The sequence below is a fragment of the Vigna umbellata genome, chromosome 6, assembly GCF_029865625.1.
Source record: "Vigna umbellata cultivar VRB3 chromosome 6, Vumbellata_1.0, whole genome shotgun sequence".
In the NCBI taxonomy this organism is placed as follows: domain Eukaryota; kingdom Viridiplantae; phylum Streptophyta; class Magnoliopsida; order Fabales; family Fabaceae; genus Vigna; species Vigna umbellata.
Window position 1 is genome coordinate 12,358,835 of NC_142170.1, and position 26,602 is coordinate 12,385,436.

The 26,602-nt window shown below is 29.1% G+C and overlaps 2 protein-coding genes, 1 long non-coding RNA gene and 1 pseudogene across 5 annotated transcripts; 2 read left to right on the top strand and 2 right to left on the bottom strand.

Moving 5' to 3' along the window:
• Positions 1-997: 997 nt before the first annotated feature.
• Positions 998-3,977, bottom strand: MBD7 (methyl-CPG-binding domain 7). 2 transcript variants are annotated; one of them, XM_047305809.2, is made up of 6 exons: positions 3,709-3,977; positions 2,799-2,915; positions 1,911-2,006; positions 1,690-1,815; positions 1,385-1,613; positions 998-1,286 (listed from the first exon to the last, which is right to left on the bottom strand). In XM_047305809.2, the coding sequence occupies exons 1-5, from the start codon at positions 3,913-3,915 to the stop codon at positions 1,386-1,388; spliced, it is 774 nt and encodes a 257-aa protein (XP_047161765.2). In that variant the 5' UTR covers positions 3,916-3,977; the 3' UTR covers positions 998-1,286; position 1,385. The 2 variants fall into 2 exon arrangements, with proteins under 2 accessions (XP_047161765.2, XP_047161766.2); XM_047305810.2 differs by having other exon boundaries at positions 2,808-2,915; positions 3,709-3,976.
• Positions 3,978-6,573: 2,596 nt separating this feature from the next.
• LOC148196803 (uncharacterized) lies at positions 6,574-10,864 on the top strand. 2 transcript variants are annotated; one of them, XR_015780065.1, is made up of 3 exons: positions 6,574-6,664; positions 9,985-10,053; positions 10,345-10,864. It is a non-coding gene; the product is annotated as an uncharacterized LOC148196803 (long non-coding RNA). The 2 variants fall into 2 exon arrangements; XR_015780064.1 differs by having other exon boundaries at positions 6,580-6,664; positions 9,982-10,053; positions 10,345-10,863.
• Positions 10,865-16,886: 6,022 nt separating this feature from the next.
• On the top strand, positions 16,887-17,852 carry LOC124831729 (zinc finger protein ZAT12 pseudogene; annotated as a pseudogene).
• A 2,586-nt stretch (positions 17,853-20,438) lies between these two features.
• On the bottom strand, positions 20,439-26,060 carry LOC124819790 (ras-related protein RABE1c-like). Its single transcript, XM_088092580.1, has 9 exons — positions 25,900-26,060; positions 25,681-25,811; positions 24,768-24,840; positions 24,579-24,679; positions 21,739-21,804; positions 21,544-21,641; positions 21,059-21,121; positions 20,885-20,977; positions 20,439-20,783 (listed from the first exon to the last, which is right to left on the bottom strand). Exons 2-9 carry the CDS (start codon positions 25,751-25,753, stop codon positions 20,706-20,708), a joined length of 645 nt encoding a protein of 214 aa, XP_087948706.1. The 5' UTR covers positions 25,754-25,811; positions 25,900-26,060; the 3' UTR covers positions 20,439-20,705.
• Between the last annotated feature and the right edge of the window lie 542 nt (positions 26,061-26,602).

A 26,602-nucleotide genomic window follows, 5' to 3' on the forward strand; every position in this document is an offset into this window, starting at 1 on the left:
TTGATTATTTTGAATGAATTGGGACTTCAGGAATCTAATATAGTCTGACAAAACCCCATTTCTTCTTGGGACTCTTTTACATATAATAACATGGATATGCTAATTTATATAATGCACAAGATCAATCCATAATACACACACACACATATATATATATATATATATGCATATCCGTAATACAAATCTTTGAAGCTAACAATTAACAGTAGACAAATAACAAAATATCATATATCATATTTAGTATGATACACTGCATATGATTCTAAATATCTAAGATAACCAACAAAACTTAACTGTATTAGTGATAATATATATATAATAACTAGATAGTATCCTTGAGAGATGAGAAAGGAGTATTGACAGAAGAGAATGCACAAGAAGAGGAGTCCAACATGATGGAAGAGAAGACTTCTAATAAACAATACATTGTTATTTTCCTTCAATATATATAAAACATTTTCTTTATTTATTCATAAAGGTGATGAATTTTTTTTTATCAGTAAATGATTTTGATGAAAAACCCGTGGCAACGTATAACATATATTCTTTTAGGAATTTCTTTAGTAAATTTTTTGTATTTTTTCTCTATTATTCCAAGGTGTTACAGAAACTCTAACAAATGATAATGGAGAAGTGTTTTTTATAATGAAAAAATAATAAATAATACGAGTTAACATTTCTATAATAACAGTTAACATTGATCTCTTAAGTGACTCTGATCTCATGAGTTTCAGATATCAGAATGAATTGCCAAAGGAAAGCTTAAAGAAAACACTATGAAAAATGATTCTTTGGATCGATCGGAGAAAAAAAGTTGCAAAGGCAATGTGGTACTGATTAAAAATATTTCCTCACACTTAATTCTAAAAAATAACTACAAACTTCTGTAAATTTAATTATAAAAATCTACATATTTACAAAAATATAATCTCAGAAATGTTGAATTAATCCATGTGTAAGCGGAAAAGAAAAAACTTTTGTTTAGATAGCAAAGGAATGCAGAAAAAAATGTGATCTATTCTTGAAAAAGTTATTAATACCAACACATGCATATAGGATAGACCAGTTAGTATACAGTACAAGATTGAAGAGAATAAAGATGCAAGAACTACAACATTACACAGTTTAGAAGTTGCTAAGCAATCTAATAACAACAGCATGGTACAAACTACATCGGTGAAATAGAATAATGTCTGTATATAGTTTAAGATAAGGTTCCACAGATAATCTCATTCTCTGCACTCTATGGTGGCAGCATATTCTCATTAATATATCAGCTGTGAATCCTGCAAAGTGGAGTGAAAAACAACTCTTTCAGTACTTTTGAAAACTTTGAAAATCATATGAACACATGAAAAAAAGTATTGATTTATTTGAAACTTACTTCAGTTGTTGGGTCCATCATTACGGCGGATGGATTGTTCGAATACTTCGGACCAGTTGACCTGTTCTGATGGTGGCACAGGAGAACCATCAACCTTAGGGTTCCAGTTTCCTGTGCGACCAGACAAAACCCAGCTTACTTTTGCTGGTGGTGATGAAGTTAGGTTATGCTCAGAGGTTCCGCTGCTTTCTGAAATGGTTTTCTTCTGATAATCCAGCTTCATAGATTTCTTCACAAGACATTCAGTTAGCTGCATTAAAAACATGTTTTTTTTTTATCAAAGTTTTTGTAGTTTTGAAACTCACCCTAGAGGGAATGTAGTATTTCCATGACAACTCTTCTTTTGTTAATGAAGAGGGTCTGTAGACGGATTCTCCGTCATATCTTGTACCACAAACTCTTTTCTCTCGAGCTCCTGATTTCATTGGGGACTGAACAGGAACCATGAATTAAATTTAGTATGTTGAAACCACCACACCACTAATTGTCAAGCAAAAGATAACTTGTTATTTGTTTTTTTGTTCACCTTCGGTGCTGTTGAACTTGTATTTTCTTCTAATAAGAAATCAGAAACAGCTCTCATGGAACTAGATTGCTGTGCTTCCCCAGACTCAGTAAGATTCTGCAGAAAAGTATTAGCTTTAGATCAAAAACAGTAAGAGAACTTTAAGCCACTAATCTGGATCATACAGCCTTACACCTCCAGAGGTTTTTACATTTATTTTGGTACAGTGAAAGAGCAAGCAGCAGTATGGGATAGTGGGACAGGTGACATACCCTAATAGAAGATAAAATTGCCAAAAGAAGTATGTTGTAGCTTCAAACCAAAAGCAGCACATGAGCAATTAGAAGTTCAAAAGAAAGGGATGGAATATGTATATGCAATTATAATTAAAGATCTAGGCATTTTTCATAGATTAGTGGGAGGCTAGTTTAGCCATACAACAAAGATATCAACAACTTCAACTTCAACGGAATAGCATAGTTTAACCCTTCACAGAAAGTCATTATTGTCAAAAATTGATCAATTACATCAAAGGGAAGTAAGTTGAAAAAGAAAATTGTTGAATAAGATTCTACATAATCCTCATATCCAACCATAAACCTTGAATGTAGACACTTTAATTAGGCTAACATGAGACTGTGAATCACAGTTGTGTATAATATCCATCCCATTTGACACTCATACTTCTGCATCAACCCAAAAAGATAGAAAGAGTGGCACAATCACACTTTTGTGTGAGGTAACCAAACTGGAGTATGATACCAAAAAGATGTTCAGGATCACTCCTAAAGCCTTGCTAATAAGAGGAGAAAACTGTCAGTGTTACAGGAATTTCTCTATTTTATTTTCAAACTGATTAAATGCACATTTACAACAAAACTGTGTATAAAATATAAAATTAGAACTCACAGTGTCTACCTTCTTTGATTTCCCTTTTCTACTACGAGTAACAGGTTCTCCTGCTAGATATTTATGAACAGATGACAAAGAACGAAACTGCTTTCTGGTATGCGGCTCATAGTAATACTGATCAAACAAAATAATAAAAGAAAAAAGACATTAAAATCAAATCCTTGCAAAAATGGGAAGATACTCAGTTCTAAACATCAAATGTGCTTAGTGAAGAAAAGAATCACATAGAAGAAAAAGAAAAAGAAAACAAATAGTTTTCCTATCTTCAGTGTGTTGATTGTCATGGTCAATAAGAGACTTAAAATCATAACTTTTTTCTGTGAACTCTAAGTAATCCGTGTAAATTTAAGGAATTGATTTCTCCCCAAATAGATTTTTTTTTCTTCTTACACATAAACTTGAAGATCTTAACCACACACTTTGATCTTCATGATTCTTTTTACCAACTATATACCACCATGTTTTAATCAAAGAAAATATTTACACAAAATAGCAATCCAGGAAGGAGAAAACTTCAGATTAATCCCCAATCTAGGGTCAAAAACTAATTTTTCGTAGTTTAATATTCACTCAAAGAATTAACTTTTTATAACAGCACAAAAAGTATTTTCATACACACATAAAGTGCGCAAGTGCCAAAACAACATGATTTTGTATCAACCACAAAACACAGTATGAGTGTCTCAGTCGATAGCATCATCTGCAGCAACAAAGACTATGAAAAGATATATTTACAGTAAGAAAAAAAATAAAAAAAATCCTTCTTGAACTGTGTCATTCCCCTTTAGATGTGCTGGTTTGAGTGAATGCAAAACTTAGCAGTAACATTGTGAGTACATGAGAGTGATATAGTATGCATGCATGCATGAATAAACGATGATTGATGAATGAAAAGATGAAAGTATACCCTATCGACATGCGTAGGGTTAGAGCGACGGGGTCTTTCCTCCACAATCCAACCCTCAGGAAGATTAAATTTTGAGGAACTATCATTCTGCAGTTCCGGTGAAAGGATGGGTCTGCGAGTTTTCTGAGGGTTTCGAAGAGTGTTGACAATGTTTTGCGGCCGATCTTGGTATGGGTTTAGCATTGGCAGAGAGGGTTCCCACGCCATTGAAGCGTGGTGTGTGCTTTGCTAATGCCAACAGCAGAGGGAATTATATTGCATTTTGATCGGCGTATGTACCCTCTTACATCTCACACACAGTATTTCTAATTTCCAAAACTATCCCGCTTGTTACGTGTAAACTTCTTGCGTTGACGCGTCTTGAATGGTAATTGAAAGTTTAGGGTATGGGAGGAGTTAAATTTTGAGAAAATTTATTTTATTAATTAGTTAATTAAATTTTTTAAGATTCTATATAATATATTGTTGATTTTTATTGTTATGTTCCTAAATTTCTGCCTTTTAACTGCAATAATAATTTTAGATTAGGATAATTATTTTTTCTCATTTAAAATAATTTTCAAATTAACAATGTTATTAACTAAAAGAAATTATTTTGATTATGAAAGTAGATAATATATAATGTTACCCATTTTGATTACGGGAATGAATGATATCATTGTTATGTTACTAAATTAGATATTTTTTATTTGTAACTTTTCTTAGTCCCTAGTGTGTAATTCTGCCTTTTAACTGCAATAATAATTTTAGATTAGGATTTTTTTTCATTTAAAATAATTTTCAAATTAAAAATAAAACATATGTAATATAATTTTTTATATTTTATATTTTTCATTTTTTATTTTTTATTATTTTTTATTTATTTTATATTTTATAGTTTATAGTTTATGTTTCATATTTTATATTTTATATTTCATATTCTATAAGTTTGTCATAGTGTGTTTTCATGTTAATCAATGTGATTAGGGTTTAGGTTTATCTTAGAAAGTTAAAATATTGCAAATTGATCTGTACTTTAAAGTAACAGTAACTTTACAACTCTGAGTATTTACCTTTTGATCTCTAAACAGAAGATGAACATCTTTCACATATTTAAAGAATTATTAAAATTGAATATATAATTATTAAAGATAGTCTATGATTTTTAGTGAGAAAGAAACTAAGATATGCACTTTCTCATATTAACCATGAGTGAAGATATACAGTAAAAGGTTACAATGTTGTTCATTATATAAACTAGGAAAAATCATATAAAGTTGGAGACGGTTTAAGTTGGTGGTTGTTTAATGACTATTAGAAAATAACTTATATTATAAAAGATATTGTGCACTTTAGGATGAAGAACAAAATGTACTTCCTTATATATTAGATCATGGATGTAGATCATCTATGCTAGAGTGAAAGGTAGGCTTTTTCAAATAGTATATTATTTATTAAACTCTAAAATTGGTAAGAGTTAAAAAAAATTCAGATTTGTCATACTTGATTTCTTAAAATTAGACTTAATTCAAATTGTTATAATTGTTTTTAAATTGTTCAAAATAAATCATTTTATTCCTATAAAAAATTTTGATTGTACTTAGAAATAAAAAGTTGTTATGAATATTTAAATATTGTATGATGTTCATAAATATATAGATAGGTAAACAAGACTAACTTAGCACTGAGATTCTTACTACATTACATGTTTAATTAGTTGGAAAGGTTTTGTAATATATTATTATTATTATTATTATTATTATTAATATTAATGTAACATTTCATTCTAGAATCTCACCAGTAAAAAAAATACTTTTCTTTTTAAGAGAAAAACTAAAATAAAACATTATTATAAATCTTAAATTGGAGAGGTAAACAATAGTTTATTAAAATCCAAATAAAAGAATATTTATTACAAACTTCTAAAATCAAATTAATTGTAAATGTTTTAAGGTATAACAAAAGAAATATTTCTCAGTTTCTTCCCAACTTCTTGTTGCTCTAATCATCAACTGGAACATTTGTATTAACATATGCTTCCATATAACAACACGAGTTATATGATCACAACATTCACACACAAACAAGAAGGGTAAGCTACCATATTTATCATCTAATAAAACATCAACACATCAATCATTAATTAACAAAGTAACATAGTTAACATGACATATTCAATCAAATACACCACAACCAAATAAATCCAAGAAGACATGTATGTCATTTTGCACTCTATCATATGAAACTTATTCACCAAAACATGACACCTGTTCACCAAAACATGACAGTGTTATAAATTAGAAGATGCAAGTTGGAGAGTGTTTATATATATATATATATATATATATATATATATATATATATATATATATATATATATATATATTGTGAAAAAACAAGTAGTTTAAGAAAAATCATACAATTATATTTCTATGAGTGTCCTTAATACAATACATTACTAGTCCTTATATATGGTGGACAAAATACGAAATTCATTGTGTTTTATACTCTTATGTAAGAAAATACCTACAATTTTGTTAATAACAGTTACACCATTTGAGGATAAAAACATTTATTCACTAACATTACTTATTGTTGATGATTGAATAAGACTTTGATTCTTTCTATTTTTAAGATAATATTTAACAAAATGTATGATACTAAATAAAAAACAATTACAGTTTATATTCAATTCACTATGAAATTACTAGATAAACTATGATTATTAAAAAAACATAACTTATATTAAAACAATTATATTTTTGAAACTATTGATAAAAAAATTATGGTTAAGCTGAAATTATAGTTTATATCATTCTAAATAGTTTTAACTTTTTCATTTTTATTATGCACGCAAAAGTTTTATCATCATTATAAAAAGACAAACTTTTCTTCCTTTTTAACGAAAGAGGAGTTTTTCTTCTCTTCTTCCTTCTTCTTTCTTTAGCTGGGTATCATTTCCATTGTTTTTGTTCAGGTTTGTTTCTTTTTTCTTTTCATTTTCTTTCTCTTTCATTTGTTTTTCTCTTCTTATTGACCATAAGCCTTACATTCGTGTTTATGTTTGGCTATTTGCACCATAATGACTACCCATGTGTTTGCTACCTTTGTATGTATTTGTGTTTCTATCCATATTGATGTTATTCACATTCTCCTTCAAGAATACTTTCAAGAATATTTCAAAGTTTACATTCTTCCTCCACCTACTTTCATGTTTTTAAAAAATTTGTATATAACAAGATTTTTTATTATTGTTTGAATTATTATGTGTTATTTGGATTATTTGTTGTTAGAATATTTTGTTTAGTATAATTTTTCTATAATTAGTTTATTATATGTACAAATTTAGTTTTTGATGTTGAGATTAAGTTGTTGCATGAACCATACATTGGTTGGAGTGTTAGTCATATCTGTGTACAATAGTTGCTTAGTTAGGAACAAATAAATTAAAATAAGACAAATTTTAAAAATGATTATAAAAGGATAATAGAATATGATTTCATGACTACATAAGTAAGTCCTAAAATAAGTGTGGTCTATGTAGTATGGTGCCTTCAACATATATTTTTCTTCAAATCTACATAAAAGAATTGAATAATGTTATGTTGAAAATAGGAGCGATTAACATAGATAACATATTATAACTTTAATAGATATAACTATATTGTAACATATGTATAACATATTATAACTTTAATAGATATAACTAATATGTAATATATATACATCTTCATTAACTCGTTTGATTTTCTTTAATGAATTGAAGCCTTTTTTTTCTTCTTCACTTCTTCTCAACAAGCAAAAACCTTTCATATATATAAGTTAATGGGAGAAAATTGATTAATTAATTAAGACACTTGAACAAAATTATCTATTATGAGATCACGATAAGATAAAAAAAAAACATCAACACTTCAGTCAAAATGATATATTATCAAGTCAGAGTATCAACATATCATTCTTTTGTCACATAAAATCCATATAAAACCATTTTTATAGACATTATGATATTTTTAGTAGTTCTTTTTTTCCAATTTCAAAAGTATTTTTTTATTTAAAAACTGTTTTTTTAACACACAATAATTATCTCAAAGTACTTTTTCAGTGAGCTCATTTAAAAGTTATTCGATTATAATTTATTATCATATTATAAATTATTAATATATTACTTTTTTAATGATATCATGTTCACTACTTGTCTTACTCTCAATACTTGATAGTCAAAGAGTTTACAAAGATAATTCTCCTAATTTAGCTTTCTTAAACTATTCTTAAATCAAATTACATATAAGAAAATATTCTAAATTATAACGGTAAAATTTTACTTTCCTACTTTTTGGACACCTGGAGAACAATAGACAAGAGAATTCAGAATTATTATTTGAATTTTTTTTTTAGGAAACAAATTTGTGGAGCCCAATAACATTGTTCTGTGTGCAAAATTTTATTATGCTAAATAAATACAAGAAACCATTTCTGAAAGGAATAAATAAAAGGACCACCTTGTGTGTCAGGATATTAATTGTAAGAGAAATCAACAATATAATGTAACAAAATGAAAAACTGTGTACAGCATGCACAGATTAAGACCTGTGTGCGGCACACAGAAAACCAAGATCACGGGTGCAAAACTTTTGATTCTTTTCATAATTAATATTTTGTTTTTAAAAATACGTTTTGTTTATTTTCATCTATTTCAAATCATGTATAACATTTTCACATAATTAAGGTTATACCAATACAGCAGTTAAAACTAGTTCAGATGAGTTGGTTTGCAATTTAGATTTTTTTTAATAGATGGAGTTGAAAACAAAGGCTTCAAAAAATAAATTTATTTTAAAAAATATTAAATATAATTATGCTGGATTTTATTAGTTTAATTTATACAATTTAATTAAAAAAATACAATTTATATAAGTATAGTATATACATAAAGAAAAAAAACTGAAAATAGTGAGGTCCAATTAGGTTAAACCGAGTCTGAATACTCTCATAATGAAAGGGAGGACCACTGTGACATATTTCAACAATAAAGTTAAAAGCATTAGCGACAACTCATGCAGACACAACCAATAATTTTATCTCACCTTTAATAACAATAAATCAACGATGCCAGACTCAATGCTTTTGGGTCTATTAAACAAAAAATTAAAAAAAAAGAAAAATTAACTAATGAATTAGTTGAACACTTGGCAATAAATAGGAAAAAGAAGGACTTATGTGGCAAAGAAATAAGGGAGTCAAACATGGAGAAAGAAAGGTGTCATCAAATTTATTGATTGAGCGTGACAATCGGGACTCTCACTAATTACTTTCATTTTGTTGAGTTTATAAAAAATTAAATTAAAATTTCTATCTTCAACCATAATTTTGTTTGTCTTATTTTAAAAATACATTATTGAAAATCTCCATTCAAGTTTTAACTTAGTATCGCAAATTTTCTTCCCATTTGCTTTTCAGCAGATTTTGAGAATCTGTGTACTGTAAATTGTCATTTTTACTGTAAACTTTAATTTAGAAATGTGTTTTTTACTCTTTAATTAAACTTTACAATTGTTTTATAATATTTTACATGTGTATGTTTTTTTTTATTACTTGACTTTTTATAATTATTATTTGTTTACAAGTAAGGAGAGTCATCAATTAAGAATGATTTAAACAAAATTTTAGTAGCAATTGATGTTTAGTAAATTGATTTTTAGTTGAAATTAGTTATAGATACAGTGAATTGATGTAAATTTATATTAATTGTATTTTGATATTTTAAATTGCTAGAATATATAGAAGTTAGAGATATTGAATACCTTAAATGTATTATAAACTATGAAGTAATTTGAGATGTTTATATAAATAGGTAGATTATGAATATGGTAAAAAATTTAGAAAATTGCATTTTAAAAAGTGAGAGTGGTTTAAAATAATAAAACTCGATTATTTTAATATTAAAGAGTTTTAATATAAATAATTTTGTTATGAACGAGTTTCATAATTTTAAAACGTATTATCTTTCTAGAAACTATTTTTTATAGTTATTTGACTTTTTTCTCGAAATTTTCGTGTTTATCTAATTGAAGAATTGAGACCGTAGGATTGATCATTGTGACGAGTTCTTTAATTTGAACCAATCAATTTCTTATATAGAGTAAGTTCATTTCTTACTCCTCTTTTTGGTCTATTTTATTTTCTTTTTGTATGTGAGTCTATTGTGGATGCATGTGATATTTGAGTCTTCTATAATACTCTCTGCTAATTAGTGGTTCTAACGGTGTATCCTGACATTGTTTCTGTTGTTAGTAGGAGCAGATAGAGATTCTTGTGCGTTTGGTATTATTTTAAGCCTTTTAGAGTGATTTGGTCATCTATAAGGTAAGGGAAACTAGTTAGTCCAATTTTAGTTTATGAGCAAGTTTGTAATCTATGTTTGTACGCTTGTATGGTGATTTTGTTAGATGATTTTTTACCTATTAAGTTGGATTATAAATGTTGGAATTGGTAATTGAATTATGTTTTGAATCTTTGAAATGATTGAATGATCTATTTTATATTTGTATTGGATTTTATCATTTGATTATATATAAGTTAAGAATTTTGGTTGGTTGTGCATCTCGAATGAGCATTAGACTGTGTTGCAAAGACTGACAAGTCATAATTCTGCAGAACTGTTTATTTTGAATAATTATGCAGACTCGTTGGATGAGCATAATCGTGTTGCGCAAGCTTAAAGTCAGAGAGTTACTAGCTTTGTTGTCGATGGGTGAGTTTTCTCGTCGTGAGAAAACAAAGTCAATGAACTCACTGACTTTACCTTTGTTAGGCGAGTCTATGGTCGTTGGGCGAGTTTAAGATCAAAATATCCTTATTTTCTAGTGGCTAGGCGAGTGAGATTCGGATGGGCGAATTATGCTTGTGTTTTAAGTTTGGGAGCTCTAGTGTTGAGCTTGTTGGGCGAGCTGTTCATTCATTAAGCGAGTATACTTGCACATGATACTTGTTAAGCGAATAAGATGGTCTCTTTAGGTGAGAGTAACACAATTTAATACAACTTTTCATATGTGTTTCTTATAAGTTATGTTGTGGAATTGAGATTGTTGGAACCAATTCAAGGGGAATTGGTGATGATGTGTTATAGTATGTGCTTTAACATACGAAAATTTTGAAAGTTGGATATCCTAATATACCACCAACCATTAAACTCATTTGAAGATAATGAGATAGGGAGAAAATGGTAGGAGGTTTTTATCCTAGGTATAAAAGATTAATCTCGTGAATAGTAAGATGATAACCCCTACGTTTATACAATCCAATTAACAATACTCCTTTTATCTCTCAACCTTTAATTTCAATATATGTCCTTTTGTAACTATTTTGCATTTGCTTTCTTCTTTCTTTCCTTTTTTTTTTTTTCAAGGGCATAGAAAGATAAAAATATAAATGATAAATTTATTTTTCAGAATTTTTCTGAATTTTTCTCCTAATTCTTTTAATCAATTTTTCCCAAAACTTATGTCAACCAAACACATATTCAAAGCATAATATTTGTTTTCTTCTTCCAAGGGATTAGGTAAGATAATAGTTCAAAGGTTCAAGGTAGAAGAAAAATTCAACTAGACTCAAAAGGGTCACAAATGAATACCCCTATATGCACAAAGGTAGGCTATTTCACCAAGAAGCTTAGTACAATAAAAAAACAAATGTTTTTTTCATCCATAACCCTGTGTATGTATGCATTCAAAGAGAGCTTCCAAAATATCTCTCAAATTCTAACACATTCTCTCAAACACTCAAAGATATTTGAGTCATATTCAAGCAAAAGTTGAAAAACTCACAAAAATGCCACCACATTCACAAATTGAATAATTTCAAAATAGAAAGCAAATAATCCATGAAATTGCAAAGTTATATGAAAAGAGATAACAAAGTTTTACAAAACACAACTAAACACAAAATGGATATACAATTGAATGAAAAAGTTGAAATTGGTAAACAACACAATTTGGACTAAACACAACGAACAAATCACCAACAACGACGCAAAAAATTAACAATTTGGCAAGTGTACCAATTTGTTGCAAATATTAAATTGAAGTTTCAAGCATCGTTTTCTCAATGGATTTATGTTTGTTTGTCTAATTATTCCTATTTACCAATTAAATTGTAAAATTTGTGATTTAATTTAATTAAGGTTTCATGAGGATTGGATTTCACAGATTAAATTATGTAGAAACTCTATACAATATATCTTGATCTCCTCCATACATTCACATCTAAAGCATATTAGCCATAATCCTTTAGCAACTAGTTCTAAATCAATATGCCAAATTGTTATTCCATTAGTTGAGTTAACATACAATTTGCATTAACATTAGGTGTTTAGAATGACCAAATGATTGAGTCTATCCCTAGATCCTAAATCACACGGTTGTTCTATCTTTGTACAAATTCTAATTTATTTCCCAATGATTAGATATTTTCTAATATCATGATATTCCATCATACACAATTATAATCTAGATAGAACATATGAACAAAATGAAATTATATAGCACAAGAAATTATAATTTTATTTTTCATTGAGCGAATAGACGGTAGCAGAGCAAAAAGGATCTTGACAACAAACTCCAAAACTTTCAAATTTTCATTTTCCCACACAATATTCTACAAAAAGACAAAATAATATTTAACTTGAACTAAACAAAAAATAATATTACAAAAAGAAAACACCAAATACATGAATAAATAGAAATTTAATATAAGAAATAAGCATGATTAATAAGTATTAATCACACTTATTAATATTCTCTGAGAAATTTGTCCTCTCATTTCTTTGTAGATGATGTCTTTTAGTAGTTGTACATATACTATTAAAACGAGATGTTGTAATTATTACCATATATAAACAAACACGAGATATTTACTTAAGTAAACAAGATTGTGTTAATTTTAAAATTAATATTATTTTTAACTTAAAACTTTAAAATGATGAATTTATAAATTTTAGATTTAAATATATTTTTAGTTCATAAACATTAATATGAATTTAGAATTTCCCATTATCCAAAATTTTGATACATTATGGATCTAAAGTTTAAAAATGAATAAATATATTTTTTTAACCTAGTGACGTTAATTGACTTGGTACATGTGTTTCAGAATTACATTTCGGTCGTGTCATAATGGTAAAACAACTAAACGTTATTCTTAAGTATGTTTGACAATAAAAGTTAGTAATACAATTGAATTAAAATAACAATATCTATTTTATTTTTAAAACTGTAGGACAATTGAATTAAAACTAAAATTTTATTTAACCCTAATTTTGATTATAAAGTTATTTATTAATTCTTTTTCATTTCTATTTCAAGTGAAATATAAACTCACACTTACATTATTAGTATTAGTATATTGTTAACCCAAAAAGTTATCAAATGATAAATTCACATGTTTCTTATATATCCATAGAGTGAATCCAAGAAGGTGTAGAATATTTGTTTCTCTTTCTCTTCCTATTCAAACCAAAGACTTCCCACATGTCGGGAGAAGTAGACAAGCACACACTCACATAGGTCAAGTCCTATCACCCACATCTCACTTATAAAAACCATTGCTTCATTCAACAAACCCTAATTCTTTAATACTCCTATCACCAAACACAAATAACACCAACACAGTTTAATTATTCACTTCAACAACCGTTATTTTGGACGTCAAGCTATGATTTAAAACAAAAAATTTAAACTTGATAAATCGTAGTCTATAATTTCTAATATATATTATAAATAAATTACAATAATAATACAATTATTTTTACTTTGTTTGCTTATAAATATAGTTTTAATTTAATTAATTATTCATATTATACTTTATTTTAAATCATTGTTTTCACTCTAACTTTTAAAATGTATAATAAACACATATTGATATTAACCAAATATATATTTACCTTTCTCCGAGCTTGCATTAATGCTTATCTTAGTCGTTGAAAAAAAAGAAGTAAACATCAATATAACAATCATCAGTGTTTGGTCGATTTTGTTTAGTTTATGTTTATTGTATACTCTCAAACTAAGCTATTTATTATTTATCAGAAAAGAAATTTGCTTGGAAAAAGGTACAGTGGCACCTCATTCCTTTACAAGTAGCTAAAAAAACAAATTTACGACAATTCCAAATTAATCAAAGGTTCACTCATTTAACGATGAAACTGAAAAGAAAATTCATGGAATATACCTAACTTCATCAATTCCAACCAAGTTGCGTCAGCCATGACATTATTCGTAAGAGGGCGTTTATGAATTGTTTCTCAAATATCCAAGATTTTAGTTTCTTATATTGTTTGCAAATTGCAACTATAACAGATCTAAAGAAACATTGTTCTTCGAGAATATTTTTAATTTTGTTTTCACAAAAATACTTTATAAAAAAGAAAATTGTGGACATATACCTTTCAATATTTTTATACTTTTTCGACATTTAATAAAATATTTTATTTAATTTTATTTAATTTTATTTAATTTATTTTAATTTATTTTATACTTTACCCGTGCATGCTGAGAATAATTGAGAAAATTAGGACCAAAGCTCTTTTGACAATAAATCAGAACTTAGGTAAATATTCTTACTTAGAATTACATTTCTAGTTTTGGAGAAATTTTTGTTTTGCATACAATCGTGAAACGGGTATTCTCTTGGGAAATTGTTATTATATTACTAGTATAATTGGCTTGTACTAATATTGGATGTTGCTAGAATTGATGAAATCTTGTTTAAAATGATTGAAATAATAGTGTAAAATATAGGTATTCGGTCACCATACGCAGATTGTCCAAAAATCCAACATAGAAGGGAATATATATATATATATATATATGTTTTTTAATTTAAGAAAGACATTATTAATCGGTTGACTTATATCCTACGAAATAATGCAAAACAGTCACAAAATCTATATTATTATGTCAAATTTAGTTCAATAATGTAAAATGTTTTAACACGCTTGTTGATTGTTAAAATTGTGTTTAAATATATTTTTTCAAAAATAAAATAGACTTTTCTATTTTTTTTTAAATTTCAAAATTTAAAATTATAAGAACCAAGTTATTTTAGTTCTTAAGAGTAAATTTTTAAAATTGTTTGAAAATATTTAATTCTTTAGACTAAATTACATGGACTGATTATATGGAAATTATAGGATCTAAGCTATATATCTTAATTACGACTAAATCATAAAAAGTAAAATTTTAAAAATGATGTTAAACACAATGATTTAAATTCATTAGTCCCTATAGTGAAATTGTCTTGACTAAATTATCTTAGTCCTTACTTATAGAGAAAAATAAAAAAGATATATATTTCTCTTAAATGAAAATATTTAAATATTATTTATTTATTTATTGTGATCATTTTATGTTTTTTTTTTCCTTCTTTCCATACATATCCTACAAGAAATCACGCGTAAAAGTATGGCCGGGCGCACCGCCTACGGTGTTTGATTAGATTGATGCACAGTGTCTTACGTTTGCATACATGTCACACACGTTTCCCTTCTCGTTTGTCTTATTCCAAACATTCGATCTATTAACAGCTACACCCTTAATTGTTTTATATTGCAAAATGATTTTTTGGACTCTCTACAATCTACGAACATTTATAAAGTGGGAAATAAAAGAAGTGTAATTATAATAAAAAATGTGATGTGGTAGAAAAATTTTAAAATTACGAGAGTTAATACTATTTATAAAAATAAAATTGTTAATTACCAGTAGCAATATTTTGGAGTTCCTTATTTATATTTGAGATTTTCGTTAATAGAGCTGTTTAACAAAATTGGTTCAAATTAAATGAGGATGTTTACCAAAAAAGTTATCATTAAAATATATGTGATGTAAGTTTCTTCTACAAACGAATCTTATTTCTTATTGTTGTAGATAAAGTCTTTCGAAAATCCATCGCGAAACATTCGTGTGCGTCTATGCTTTTATATTATAATTAAAAGTTTATTTATAGAAAGAAAATATCACTAAGATTCTATTAGAACCAATAACTTTATATTGTTTACAGTCAACACAGATTAAATATTCTTTTTACTCTTTAAGATGTTTTTTAAAAATATAATTTGTGATAAAATTTTAAGTTTATATGGTGATTAACCTTAACCACATTGAATTTGAAATTGAAACATTGATATTCATTGCGAGACTGACTGATAATATCGTTCTGAAATAAGTTATTCGTTTCTTAAATTTTTTATTGAAAATGACCAACTTGAAATCAAAATATTAAATCTACCATGAAATCGATAATGAGATTATATGATAAATCATCAGTTTTTTAAATTCTTAATTAAGAATACACGTCAATAATTATATATTACTTAAGAGTAAAAATTTAAGAAACTTTAAATATTTCTTCTTTTTTTTTTGAGATATTTTATAAGGTCCATATTTTAAATGTATGATGATTAATTTTAAGTGTCTTTTTTTTCTTCGTTGAATATTTAAATCAAATTTACTTAAAAAATTCACATTGTTTTAAGAAATAAATTTTAAAGTTTAAATCAATATTATAAAATAGATTTTTAATAAGAAATTAAATCTCATGTAAAAAAAATTTACAATAATGTATTTATTAAAATACTGTATCGGTTTTATCATTTTCTTCATCGGACTATCATCTACTCTCACGTGAGAATAGATGATAGTCCGATGAAGAAAATGATAAAACCGATGCAGTATTTTCTATATTATACACACTATTATATGTTGCTGCTTAATGTACACACTGTTATACTCTCCTTTTTCTTCCTTTCATACTGATCAAATTTTTCTAGGCCCACACGCTATCTCTCATATTATTCTTTGTTCCATTTGAAAAACTTAATTTTCATTATTGAAATTGATACATAATTTCACTCCAAAGAATATATATTCTTTCTCCATTTCAGACCGCATTTGGTTTAGTTTCTTAACATGAAAAGGAAGTTGGAATATAAAAGAAAAGAGGCAATCATAATAAACAACAAGCTCTGGGACCCAAACAAGACCACTGTGACGAAGTTGGCGTTAGTTTCGTTGAAAAGTTACAGAGAATATAATGGGAACATTGCATATTATAGATGAGAATAGTAGTTCCAGCTCCACTATTGATTATTCAGCACAGACAAATAAGTGTATACTTCACTAATGATCTGTTTGATTAAGGAAAATAGGTCTTGCCCCTTTCGACACGCGTTCACGCAAACTTAGCTACCAACGACCAAGTAACCAACCTTGTACAAATTAAGAATGTTTTCGTCTATCGATTCTTAATTGCAAAGGAAAAATAAGGGTAGTTATGCCACTCTCTCCGCGTAATTCCGAACATCAATCACAGTCACACCAACATAACATGCACCTTCCTCACACATTCCCACACATCTCTCATGTATATATTTAAGAGTGTAGTGTCTTCAAATTCTCATATTCTCATTCTTTTTTGGTACACCATGAAGAGAGACAGAGAAGAGGGTGAGTTAGACAACATGGCTAACTGTCTGATGCTATTGACCAAAGTTGGTGAGAGTGAAGCCAACGCAACATCTAAGGGTAGAGATAAAAGGGATGGTGAAATTGGTGATTTCAAGTGCAAAACTTGCAATAGAAGGTTTTCTTCTTTTCAAGCACTTGGTGGGCACAGAGCAAGTCACAAGAAACCAAAGCTCATGATCACTGATCTTTCGTGCCGTCACCAGTTACCTTGTACTCCAACCACCAAACAACAACCTCGGATGCACCCGTGTCCCATTTGTGGGCTTCAGTTTGCCATTGGACAAGCATTGGGAGGGCACATGAGGAAACATAGAACTGCCATTAATGATGGTCTGTTGAATAGGAGAGATTCGGATTCTTTGTCCATTCTGAAGAAATCTAAAAATGGTGGAAGGTTGAATTTGTGTTTGGACTTGAACTTGATGCCATTGGAGGATGATGATCTTAAGCTCAATCTAAGAACACCCGTTCTCAATTGTTTCATTTGATTGGAAATTTTGTACTTATCCAGATTCTTTTTTTCCTTACACAGTTCTTGTGTGTTTTTTCGTAATTTATTATATGCATATGAACCTACTTGTAGTTCATTTTGTAGTCGTATCGTGTTTATATGAAATTTATTAGTATCAATTATGCAGATCATTTGAGAGTACGTCCCAAACACGTAATCGTTTTTGTCTGGGAAATGTTTTTGTTAAGCTTTATCCGAACAATGTTGTAATCTAATCATTCACAATCCTTTTATTTTTAGGGATCTTTATTTATAATTAAGCTATCTCAGAGATCTTACCTCCATAAAACATATAATATAATTTTACAAAATATATAAATGAATGTCATCTTATAAATTTATAAGACTTTTTAATATATATCAAAGTCATGAGTTGGACATAAGAAAATATATCAAAAATACCACATCAATTAAAGATAAAGCAATTTTCCATATAAATCAAGAATTATAACATAATAGGGTAACACAGGTACATAATTTTTGTGTTTGCCGCATTTCTTTTCTAATTATAAATAACAATTAATACAATTGAAAATTAATTATCATAATAATCATGAAAAACGTGAAGATTTAAATAGAATAATATTTATACTAAAAAATAGTTACAAAAATAATTCCTCTATTAGCTAAAATATTTAGAAAAAAATTAAAGAAGAATTTTTTTAATAGTTTTTTATTCTAATAGTTTTTTTTAAAGTAGAGTGTGTGTCATGTTTTAGGTATCATAATCTATTTTTCCACTGTGTCTGTGAAAAACATGTCTGAACACGATTCACCCCAAATATATAAGCAGTGTCTAATATAATTAGCCTCCTTTTCAACAGCCCAAGAAGAGAAGTAAAAAAGTGAGATAATATGAGATGAAAAGAGTTACAAGAAAAAAAATATATAGTGTTTTAGAAATATTGTTAAAATATATTACTTGTTTTCATATATTATAATTCTTGTGGTATTTAAAAGGTCATGATTCTGCATCAAATCCTAAATTTTAGTTAAAATTGTGAAATGTTATCATAGTAATAACTGAAATTTAAAAACAAAAAATCATTAGTCAATCCATTAGGTGAAAACTTGTGCATTCTTTATCTATTGATTCCAAGGGAGGTTATACAAGGAATTAATATTATATTATATTCAATCCAAAATTTAAGATAATAAATTTGTGATTATATTTATTTGTATATTATTTTTTATATCTTAATTTCTGATAACAAACTTTGTCATGAAGTTGTGAAAGTAACAAACAACATTTTGCATTATATACCTACAAAGTTAATGAGTGATTACTAGAAAAGACTAACTAATAAAATTAATTTTAAAAACTATTTATTGTTTTTCTAATTTCAAAATATCGTAACTTCTGAGTAAATTAAAAGTTTATTAGTTGCATCTATGTTCACTTACATATAAGATGTGTCACTAAATTCTGAATAAAGAAAAACAATTAGGACATTATATATATATTACAAGCAATTGAAATTTGAATGTGAATTGTTGCAATTGAGTGGGAAATTGAAATAAATTCATTTTAATAAAATTTACATATATAATACCTACAATTGAAGAGAAAGATAAAGATGTAAAAGTTAAATCTAAGAGGATCGATTCCCCTCACCTAATAAATATAGGTCATCACCTAACTTCTCTCTTCAACCACACATATTGAAGTTTGAAGCACAACCCTTTTACAACTAATTGGGTTTTTAATTCGCATATTTTAGGGAAAGGAGTCTTGGTCAGAATAAGACTATGTTTCTTGTTAGGCTCTTTATTCCTGCACCCCTATCAAGTTTCTATTTGCATCCCATCATTCTGGATTTTTATTTTCTGAAACACACTAAATCACTTTTATTCCAGATAAAAAATTTCCGAAGCTTTGATGGAGTGCAGGAAGATACAGCCTTCTTTTTATCTTCAACCTGGAATTTTAGGTAGTTTACTTAAGAGATCCAGCTTGGGTAGGATACACTTATGTCTGTCTTTATTTTTCATACTTTACAAAAAAAATGGAATGGCTCTTCCAACTTGATTGTTTTTGGTTATATATAAGCTTATAAACAGGTCTTCTTTGATAAAGACACAATTAAAAACTGAATGCCAAATTACCCGGTAAAAATAATTAGCTCGACTCAAGGAACGGAACGCAACCTATAACCAACTAAATAGTGCTTATTTTTTTAATGAGAAGTTGATGTTGAAAATCAACACAAAAAGCACTTAGTTTCGGTCTTAAGAAATTAATATACAAGCAAAATTTCTCTATTGAACTGACAGACTGAATAAACTGTTCTGACAGCTTACTCTTGGTTTTAAGAAAAATACCTTTGTCGCTAAACATATAGTTATTTGCAGCATAAATTATTTTTTTTGTTGCTAATAGAACATATTCTTTTTTACAATACAAAACAAAACAAAAATATTCTTATACATATAGTTTTTCTACAAATTTCTTGTTTGATGACAAATATATCGGTGATTACTTGATGGATAAAATAATAATAAAAAGTAATAAAATCAGGAAACTCTTATGTAGCAAATTATCAATGACCCCCCTTTAGATTTCATAAATGAGTTCGCCATAATTTGTATTCATGGAATACAAAACTTTGTTCAGAGTATATATATATTCACACGTACCTAAAATATAAATGAGCAAGAAAATATTTTCTTCGTAATATTTAACATGAAATAACTGGTATAATTATTTAAACTAGAAATTGTGTCAATATAATTTATTACGTTTTAAAGAATATAAATGCAATTAACCATTCAAAATATCAATGATCATTGGATTTGTGGCCCAACCAAACACAAGGCGCAAAGACAATCATATCTAGCTTTGAATTAATATATAATAACATCTAGGAAAGAAACTATAAAAGAATGACAGCGTGAAATGCAAAGCACGAATCATCATCAATTTATCATCATCATACATGTATTTTCCTCCTTCCTTCTTGTTCTTGGACAATAACGCTGCCTCCTCAACCACAGCAAGCTGACTTTTGTGCAACTTCCCCAGCCGTTGCCTGATCCTGTTGGTTGATTTTAATTCCTGCTGGCTGCATTGAATATATATTGCGACACATTCAACATGATGGAGAAAAAGATATCAATATAAATATATTTTTCTTTGAATTCAAGGAATAAGAAATTCAAATACCTCTGACTTAGAGTCAGTGTCAGCAAGCCTTTGTTTTATATCTTTTGCAATCGAGAAGAAAACTTCCTCCACGTTTAGATTTGTCTTTGCACTCTGGAATAGAATTTTTTTTTCAGTAGGTGATAGTAACAAAAATTAAGGAAGTTTCCACATTTTAATGTGTGCAATACTTACTGTTTCAAAGAATTTGATTCCATACTCATCGGCCAGTGCTTGTCCCTTGGAGGTAGGCACAGCCTAGAAATAAAAGCAGATATGTATGAATCCAAAAATCTAATATTTGACAAATAGTAGAGTGGACAGGAAGACGTTACTGATACTAATGGCGTCAATAAGAAGTCATCTCTTATGCGCTCAACCTCAAACAAAAATGTTTTACTCCCTACTTGTCTAAGACGCGGTTCCTCTAACACCATGAAACATATTTGTTAAAACTTTTGGATTGGCAAACAGATGCTCAGATGACTGGTATGTGGGTTAAATCTCAAACAAACATGCTGCATTATGAAGCAACCAACTCTTGCATACTAGTGAGAAAAATGTATATTTTAAGATAATAATATATCATTTCTTTAGTTCCATTGAGTTGGATCTGGTCAAAATAGGTGCATCGAAGTTCCAAAATAACTGAAGAAGAAAGGTCCCAGATGTTTGCGTACCCTTTTGCTTTCATCCATGTCGGCTTTGTTCCCCACAAGTATCTTGTTAACATTGTCTGAGGCATGCTGCTCAATGTTACGAATCCAATTCCTGATATCTGAAATTGGTATAAGCTGGGTCATATTCCATGAGAAACCCTTTGAAGAGAAAAAGACACCTTCAAATTTTGAACCAAAAAACAGGAGGGAACTTACTGTTAAACGAAGACTCATCTGTAACGTCATACACTAGCAATATGCCCATAGCACCACGATAGTAAGCTGAAAAAATAGGAAATTTAACAAAGGGTTGGCACATTATAAACAACTTGACAGATTCTCAAACTGGCATAAACATTGGAAATCAACAAAGAATAAAAGAATTATAGAGTTACAGCAATGAAACAGTACGCATTCAAATGGATGAGTAATTTAACACACCCGACAGAAAAGCTGGAAGTGTACCCCAGTATTGAATCACATATTCACATTAATCACTGATATCCACAGGGACACGTTCCCAAAAACTATTTTACTGGCATGTTTCACATGGTTGGCAATCAAGAAAGTGGAACCCAAACAGCAAGAAAAGACTGTTTTATTTTAAGACTTGGGCATGGAATAATTTTGTCTATGTATGGTTTTGTAGCCAATTCCAGGCTCGGTAGTGGAAGAGGGTCGAGTTAGGTCACTCACAACAGAGTTTTGCTCATGGTAGGTCATTTCCCAGATCTAATGTGTCGCATGGTTAAAGCCATCCAGATTTAAATTAACATAGATTCTCACGTTTTCTGGACAGATGTGGGTAAAGAAACTAGTTCAAAAGTGCTTGAATTTTGACTAACATCAAACATGCATACGAGAAATCAATCAAATGTGATGTAGAAAAAGCTACAGAGTTATATGCTACAGGATTTAAACTGTCAAAAGGTTTTAGGTCTAAAAGATAAGAAATCTGTGGTGGGATCCAAACAAACAAAAGTATACGCTTTAAAGCTTTGCACGAGTGCAATAACTTTGAAAAGTGGAAAATGTATCAAAACTATACAAATGAGGGGAGAGAAGCTGTGAATGAAGCACGATCTAAAGCTTTTGAAGTGTTTTACGAAGATTTCAGTACAAAATATGGAGAACATAAGACCTATAAGTTTGTCAAAAATAAAGGAAAACAAGACATTTGTATCGTGAGATGTATCAAGGATGAAAAGGAGAAAGTTTAATTCATAGATCAGAATATCAAAAAGAGGTGAGAGAATTAGTTTTTCAATGATGTACAGGACAGGAATCACCTCATAATAAAGGACTAAAAATCCAAAAGTAGAGACATAATTTGGCTTATTATCAAATTCTTTGGATTGGAAACACACAAGTGTTCCCTAAGAAGATGAATAGTGATAAAGTTGTTGACTAGACGATAGGCCCTATTACGTTAGAAAGTGTGTACGAGAACAACATTTAAGTCACTGGGTTATTTAATGAATGAGAGTGTAAGGTATAAGAAAATGAAACGTCAGTGGAGGAAGCACTTTGATTCCTATACTTAAGAACGAGATATATATTTCAGAGTTTTATTAACCACAATTTACATAAATATAAAACTTATACTCATACTATGAAATTATGAAAGAAAGGTGATTAAGCATAGATAAATTAATAAAAGAGACTGGAAATTTACAACTTTAGACTAAATATCATTTTATGAGAATTGAAGCAAAGGAAAAACTTACGTATGATTTTTATAAACTAGGAAAAAGCTTACGGTTGATCAAGAGAAGTGTTGTGAAAGAGTTTGGAAGAGGAAGACGTTTGCATGACTTATATCCGAACCATATACAAGACATCTATAATGAGGTGACTATTAGAATATAATGAGGTGACTATTAGAATTTCAAGAGGTGACACTAAGGACTTCCCTTGAGGGTAAGATTACATCAAGGTTGAGCCTTAAATCCTTAGTTATATATTCGTTTCTTTGATGTGCTTACCAAGAAGGACAAAGTTTTGATTGAGAAATTAAGTAAAACAGTACTTTAAACGTGAGCTTTTGTTACAAACTTTTGACACGCAGCATTTATTTAAGTAGGCACAAGATAGAGTATATATGAATTATGATTTTAGCAAGATATGGAGAATGACTCGGAAGTAAAAGAGAGAGATGTAATACTAATACCAGAGGTATCTATGTTTAAATATCCAGGATCAATACATCAACATGATTACGAAATTAATGAAAATGTAGCCCACAAGATACATGCGGGATGATCAATTGGAGAAAACGGTTGAGGGTTATTATTTATAGCAAAGTATCTACCAACCTCAGACAAGTTTTATAGATTCCATATAATTTATGGATAGTTTTTGTTAAACTTTAAAAGGAGAACAAGAAAAAAAATGTGAGAATGCCAAAATGAGAATGTTAAGACACGGATGTGTGGTATGTCAATAAAGGATAATATGAAATGATTGCACCAGTCAAGGAAAAGATGACGCAAAATCGGTTAAGGTGAATTATACATTCGTAGAAGCACCAATAAAGTGAGTAGATTGCATGTTTATAGTTTGTGGAAAGGAAGAGAGGGAGACCAAGAAGGACACTGGAGAAAATTGTTAAGGGAGATCTCATGGTAAATAATATATATGAACATTTCGTCTTTAAGCATATTGAATGGTGCTGCGTGATCCATGTAACTAACTTCAATTAGTGGAATAAGACTTTTGTGTTATTAGGCATATGCTATTTTGGGCTTAACTGTTGGTTTAAGAATTATCTTAGATTTTGAACTCTGAACTTCCCATTATAGTCAGTCCCATCCTTTTTGGGATTTGGCTTTAAACAAGTGAGGAGGAGCACATCAACAGTTGAAATTATAATAAAATGCATGCCCATTTATAACACAATAACAACAACAGTAGTTGCTAAAATCTCAACTATTGAGTTTTTTAATCAGAGTATAACTACATTCTAACTCCTAAACTACATTATCCTTAAAATGGTTGGGGTTCTTTACTTTTCAATGACACTTGTACCTATAATCTACAAGGATCATAAATCTTACCAGTTGTAATTGTTCGGAACCGCTCCTGACCAGCAGTATCCCAAATTTGGAGCTTGATCCGTTTTCCATCCTGCTCAATGGTTCTTATCTTAAAATCAATGCTGCACCGGGAGGGTAGACCTAGTGATGTTAAGGAAACTTCTGGCACACAAGATTCTACAATTTTAGTCCGAAATTGTGAAAACTCACCCTATGGTTGTGATGAAACTAGTTGTGAAAGAACCATCGGAGAATCGTAGAAGAAGGCAACTCTTTCCCACACCTGAAACCAATAACAGAAAAGGGTTCGTGAAAAAAAAAATTAAGGAATTTGTACACAGTGCACCCTTCTTGGAATTTCTATGTCCACATTATTTTTCATTTATTTATGCAATTACTTTTATTCCATTCATTCATCCTCTGACAAACTAAACAGAGAGGGTGGAAGGATCTATATCTATTGCATATATAACGCAGTAAGCAATCACGGCACAGGAAAAAAGTTCGTGTGAAACGCCGACTGAAGTCATATCGCTTCGTTCATGAGGAGCAAGCAGATTATAAGTGTGCAAAAAAACAAAGCTAAAAAGCAACTTCCGATACCACGCTTTCGGTCTGTTTTTTCCCACTAAATAACCACTAAAAAAAAAGAAAAAACTCTCTCACGAAGCTGAAGAAAAAAGGCTACTATTCTGTAGAATAATCCAAACACGCGTCCAAATTTAGTACATGTTGCAATGAAACAAATAATTGTCAAGGTACAGAGAGGCCTGACTACATACAATAATAAAGAGAATTTGTCCAACAAATGCATACCACGATCAAACAGAATTTGCAACTCAACATCGTGAACGTATCGTAGTAACAGAAACAATGATTCAAACACTCGCACAAGCTAGATCACGAAAATATACAATCTCTAAAATTAAATACACTATCATGAAAATCCAATTCAACAAATCCAGTTAAAAAGAAAAAGCTACGCAGAGAATCACCTCATTTGTTCGCAGAGAATTGCAACGCTATCTATGTTTTCTCATTACATACAAACACCGAAAAAAAAATCGAGAAAAATAAAGAGAAAAAACGAAAAAAAAAATAGGCGAGAAGGTGAGCAACCTACCACTATCGCCGATCAAGAGAAGCTTTATGAGATAGTCGTAATCCGCACGAGCCCTTGCCGGTGGAGCCGCCATCAACTTCGATCGATGAATCTCTCACGATTTCAAAACTATAGTTCGTATTCCCAAGTATCTGCATTCAATCCCCAAATAAAATTAAAGAAAAATGAGAAAATAATGAGAAATCAAAAAATGAAAATGAAATGCAAGAGAGAGAGTACCAGATCCGAAATGGAAAGGAAAAATGGGAGGGAGAGGGATCTCCAAAGTTCAACGGAAGGACCGCGGAGATTTTTAGAGAGAGAGAGAGAAAGAAGAAGAGCGATGTTTAATTTTGTTGTATTTATTTTATAATAAAAAGTTTGGGAATTTTTTATTGACCAGGACACAAGGATTAGGATACAACCTGGAGTTCTTTTTTACAACCTTCAACTTCGGAGCCTTCCCGACTATAGTGGCACCCAATTTTTTATTGTAATTATTTTTTTAATTATGTATAAAAAAATACATAACTCACAACTATTCTATACAAGTTGAATGAAAAAATCAAAGATTTTAATTAATTTCAAATGGGCCACTGACAAATAAAACAACATCTTAATTATAGAAAATAACATCTTTAAAAGGATATTGCTTTATTTTTCAAACACGATTTCTTTTATTGAGTACATTTCTTTCCTCATTGAATAAATAAATAAATACATACACTTCAAAAAATGGCCTGGTGAGAACAGCTGCAAGATTCTAATGAAAAAGCCAACTACAAAGATTTGTATTTTGTAATTTTCAAATAGCATATAGGCTGAAAATTTAATTTATATTCCAAATTTGTCCAATAAAATAATGTTAAATATGTTGGGTATAGGTGGCGTTAAATGACCTGCTTTGTTCTGTGCCTTAGCATTGCCAGCTACTCTTGGAATA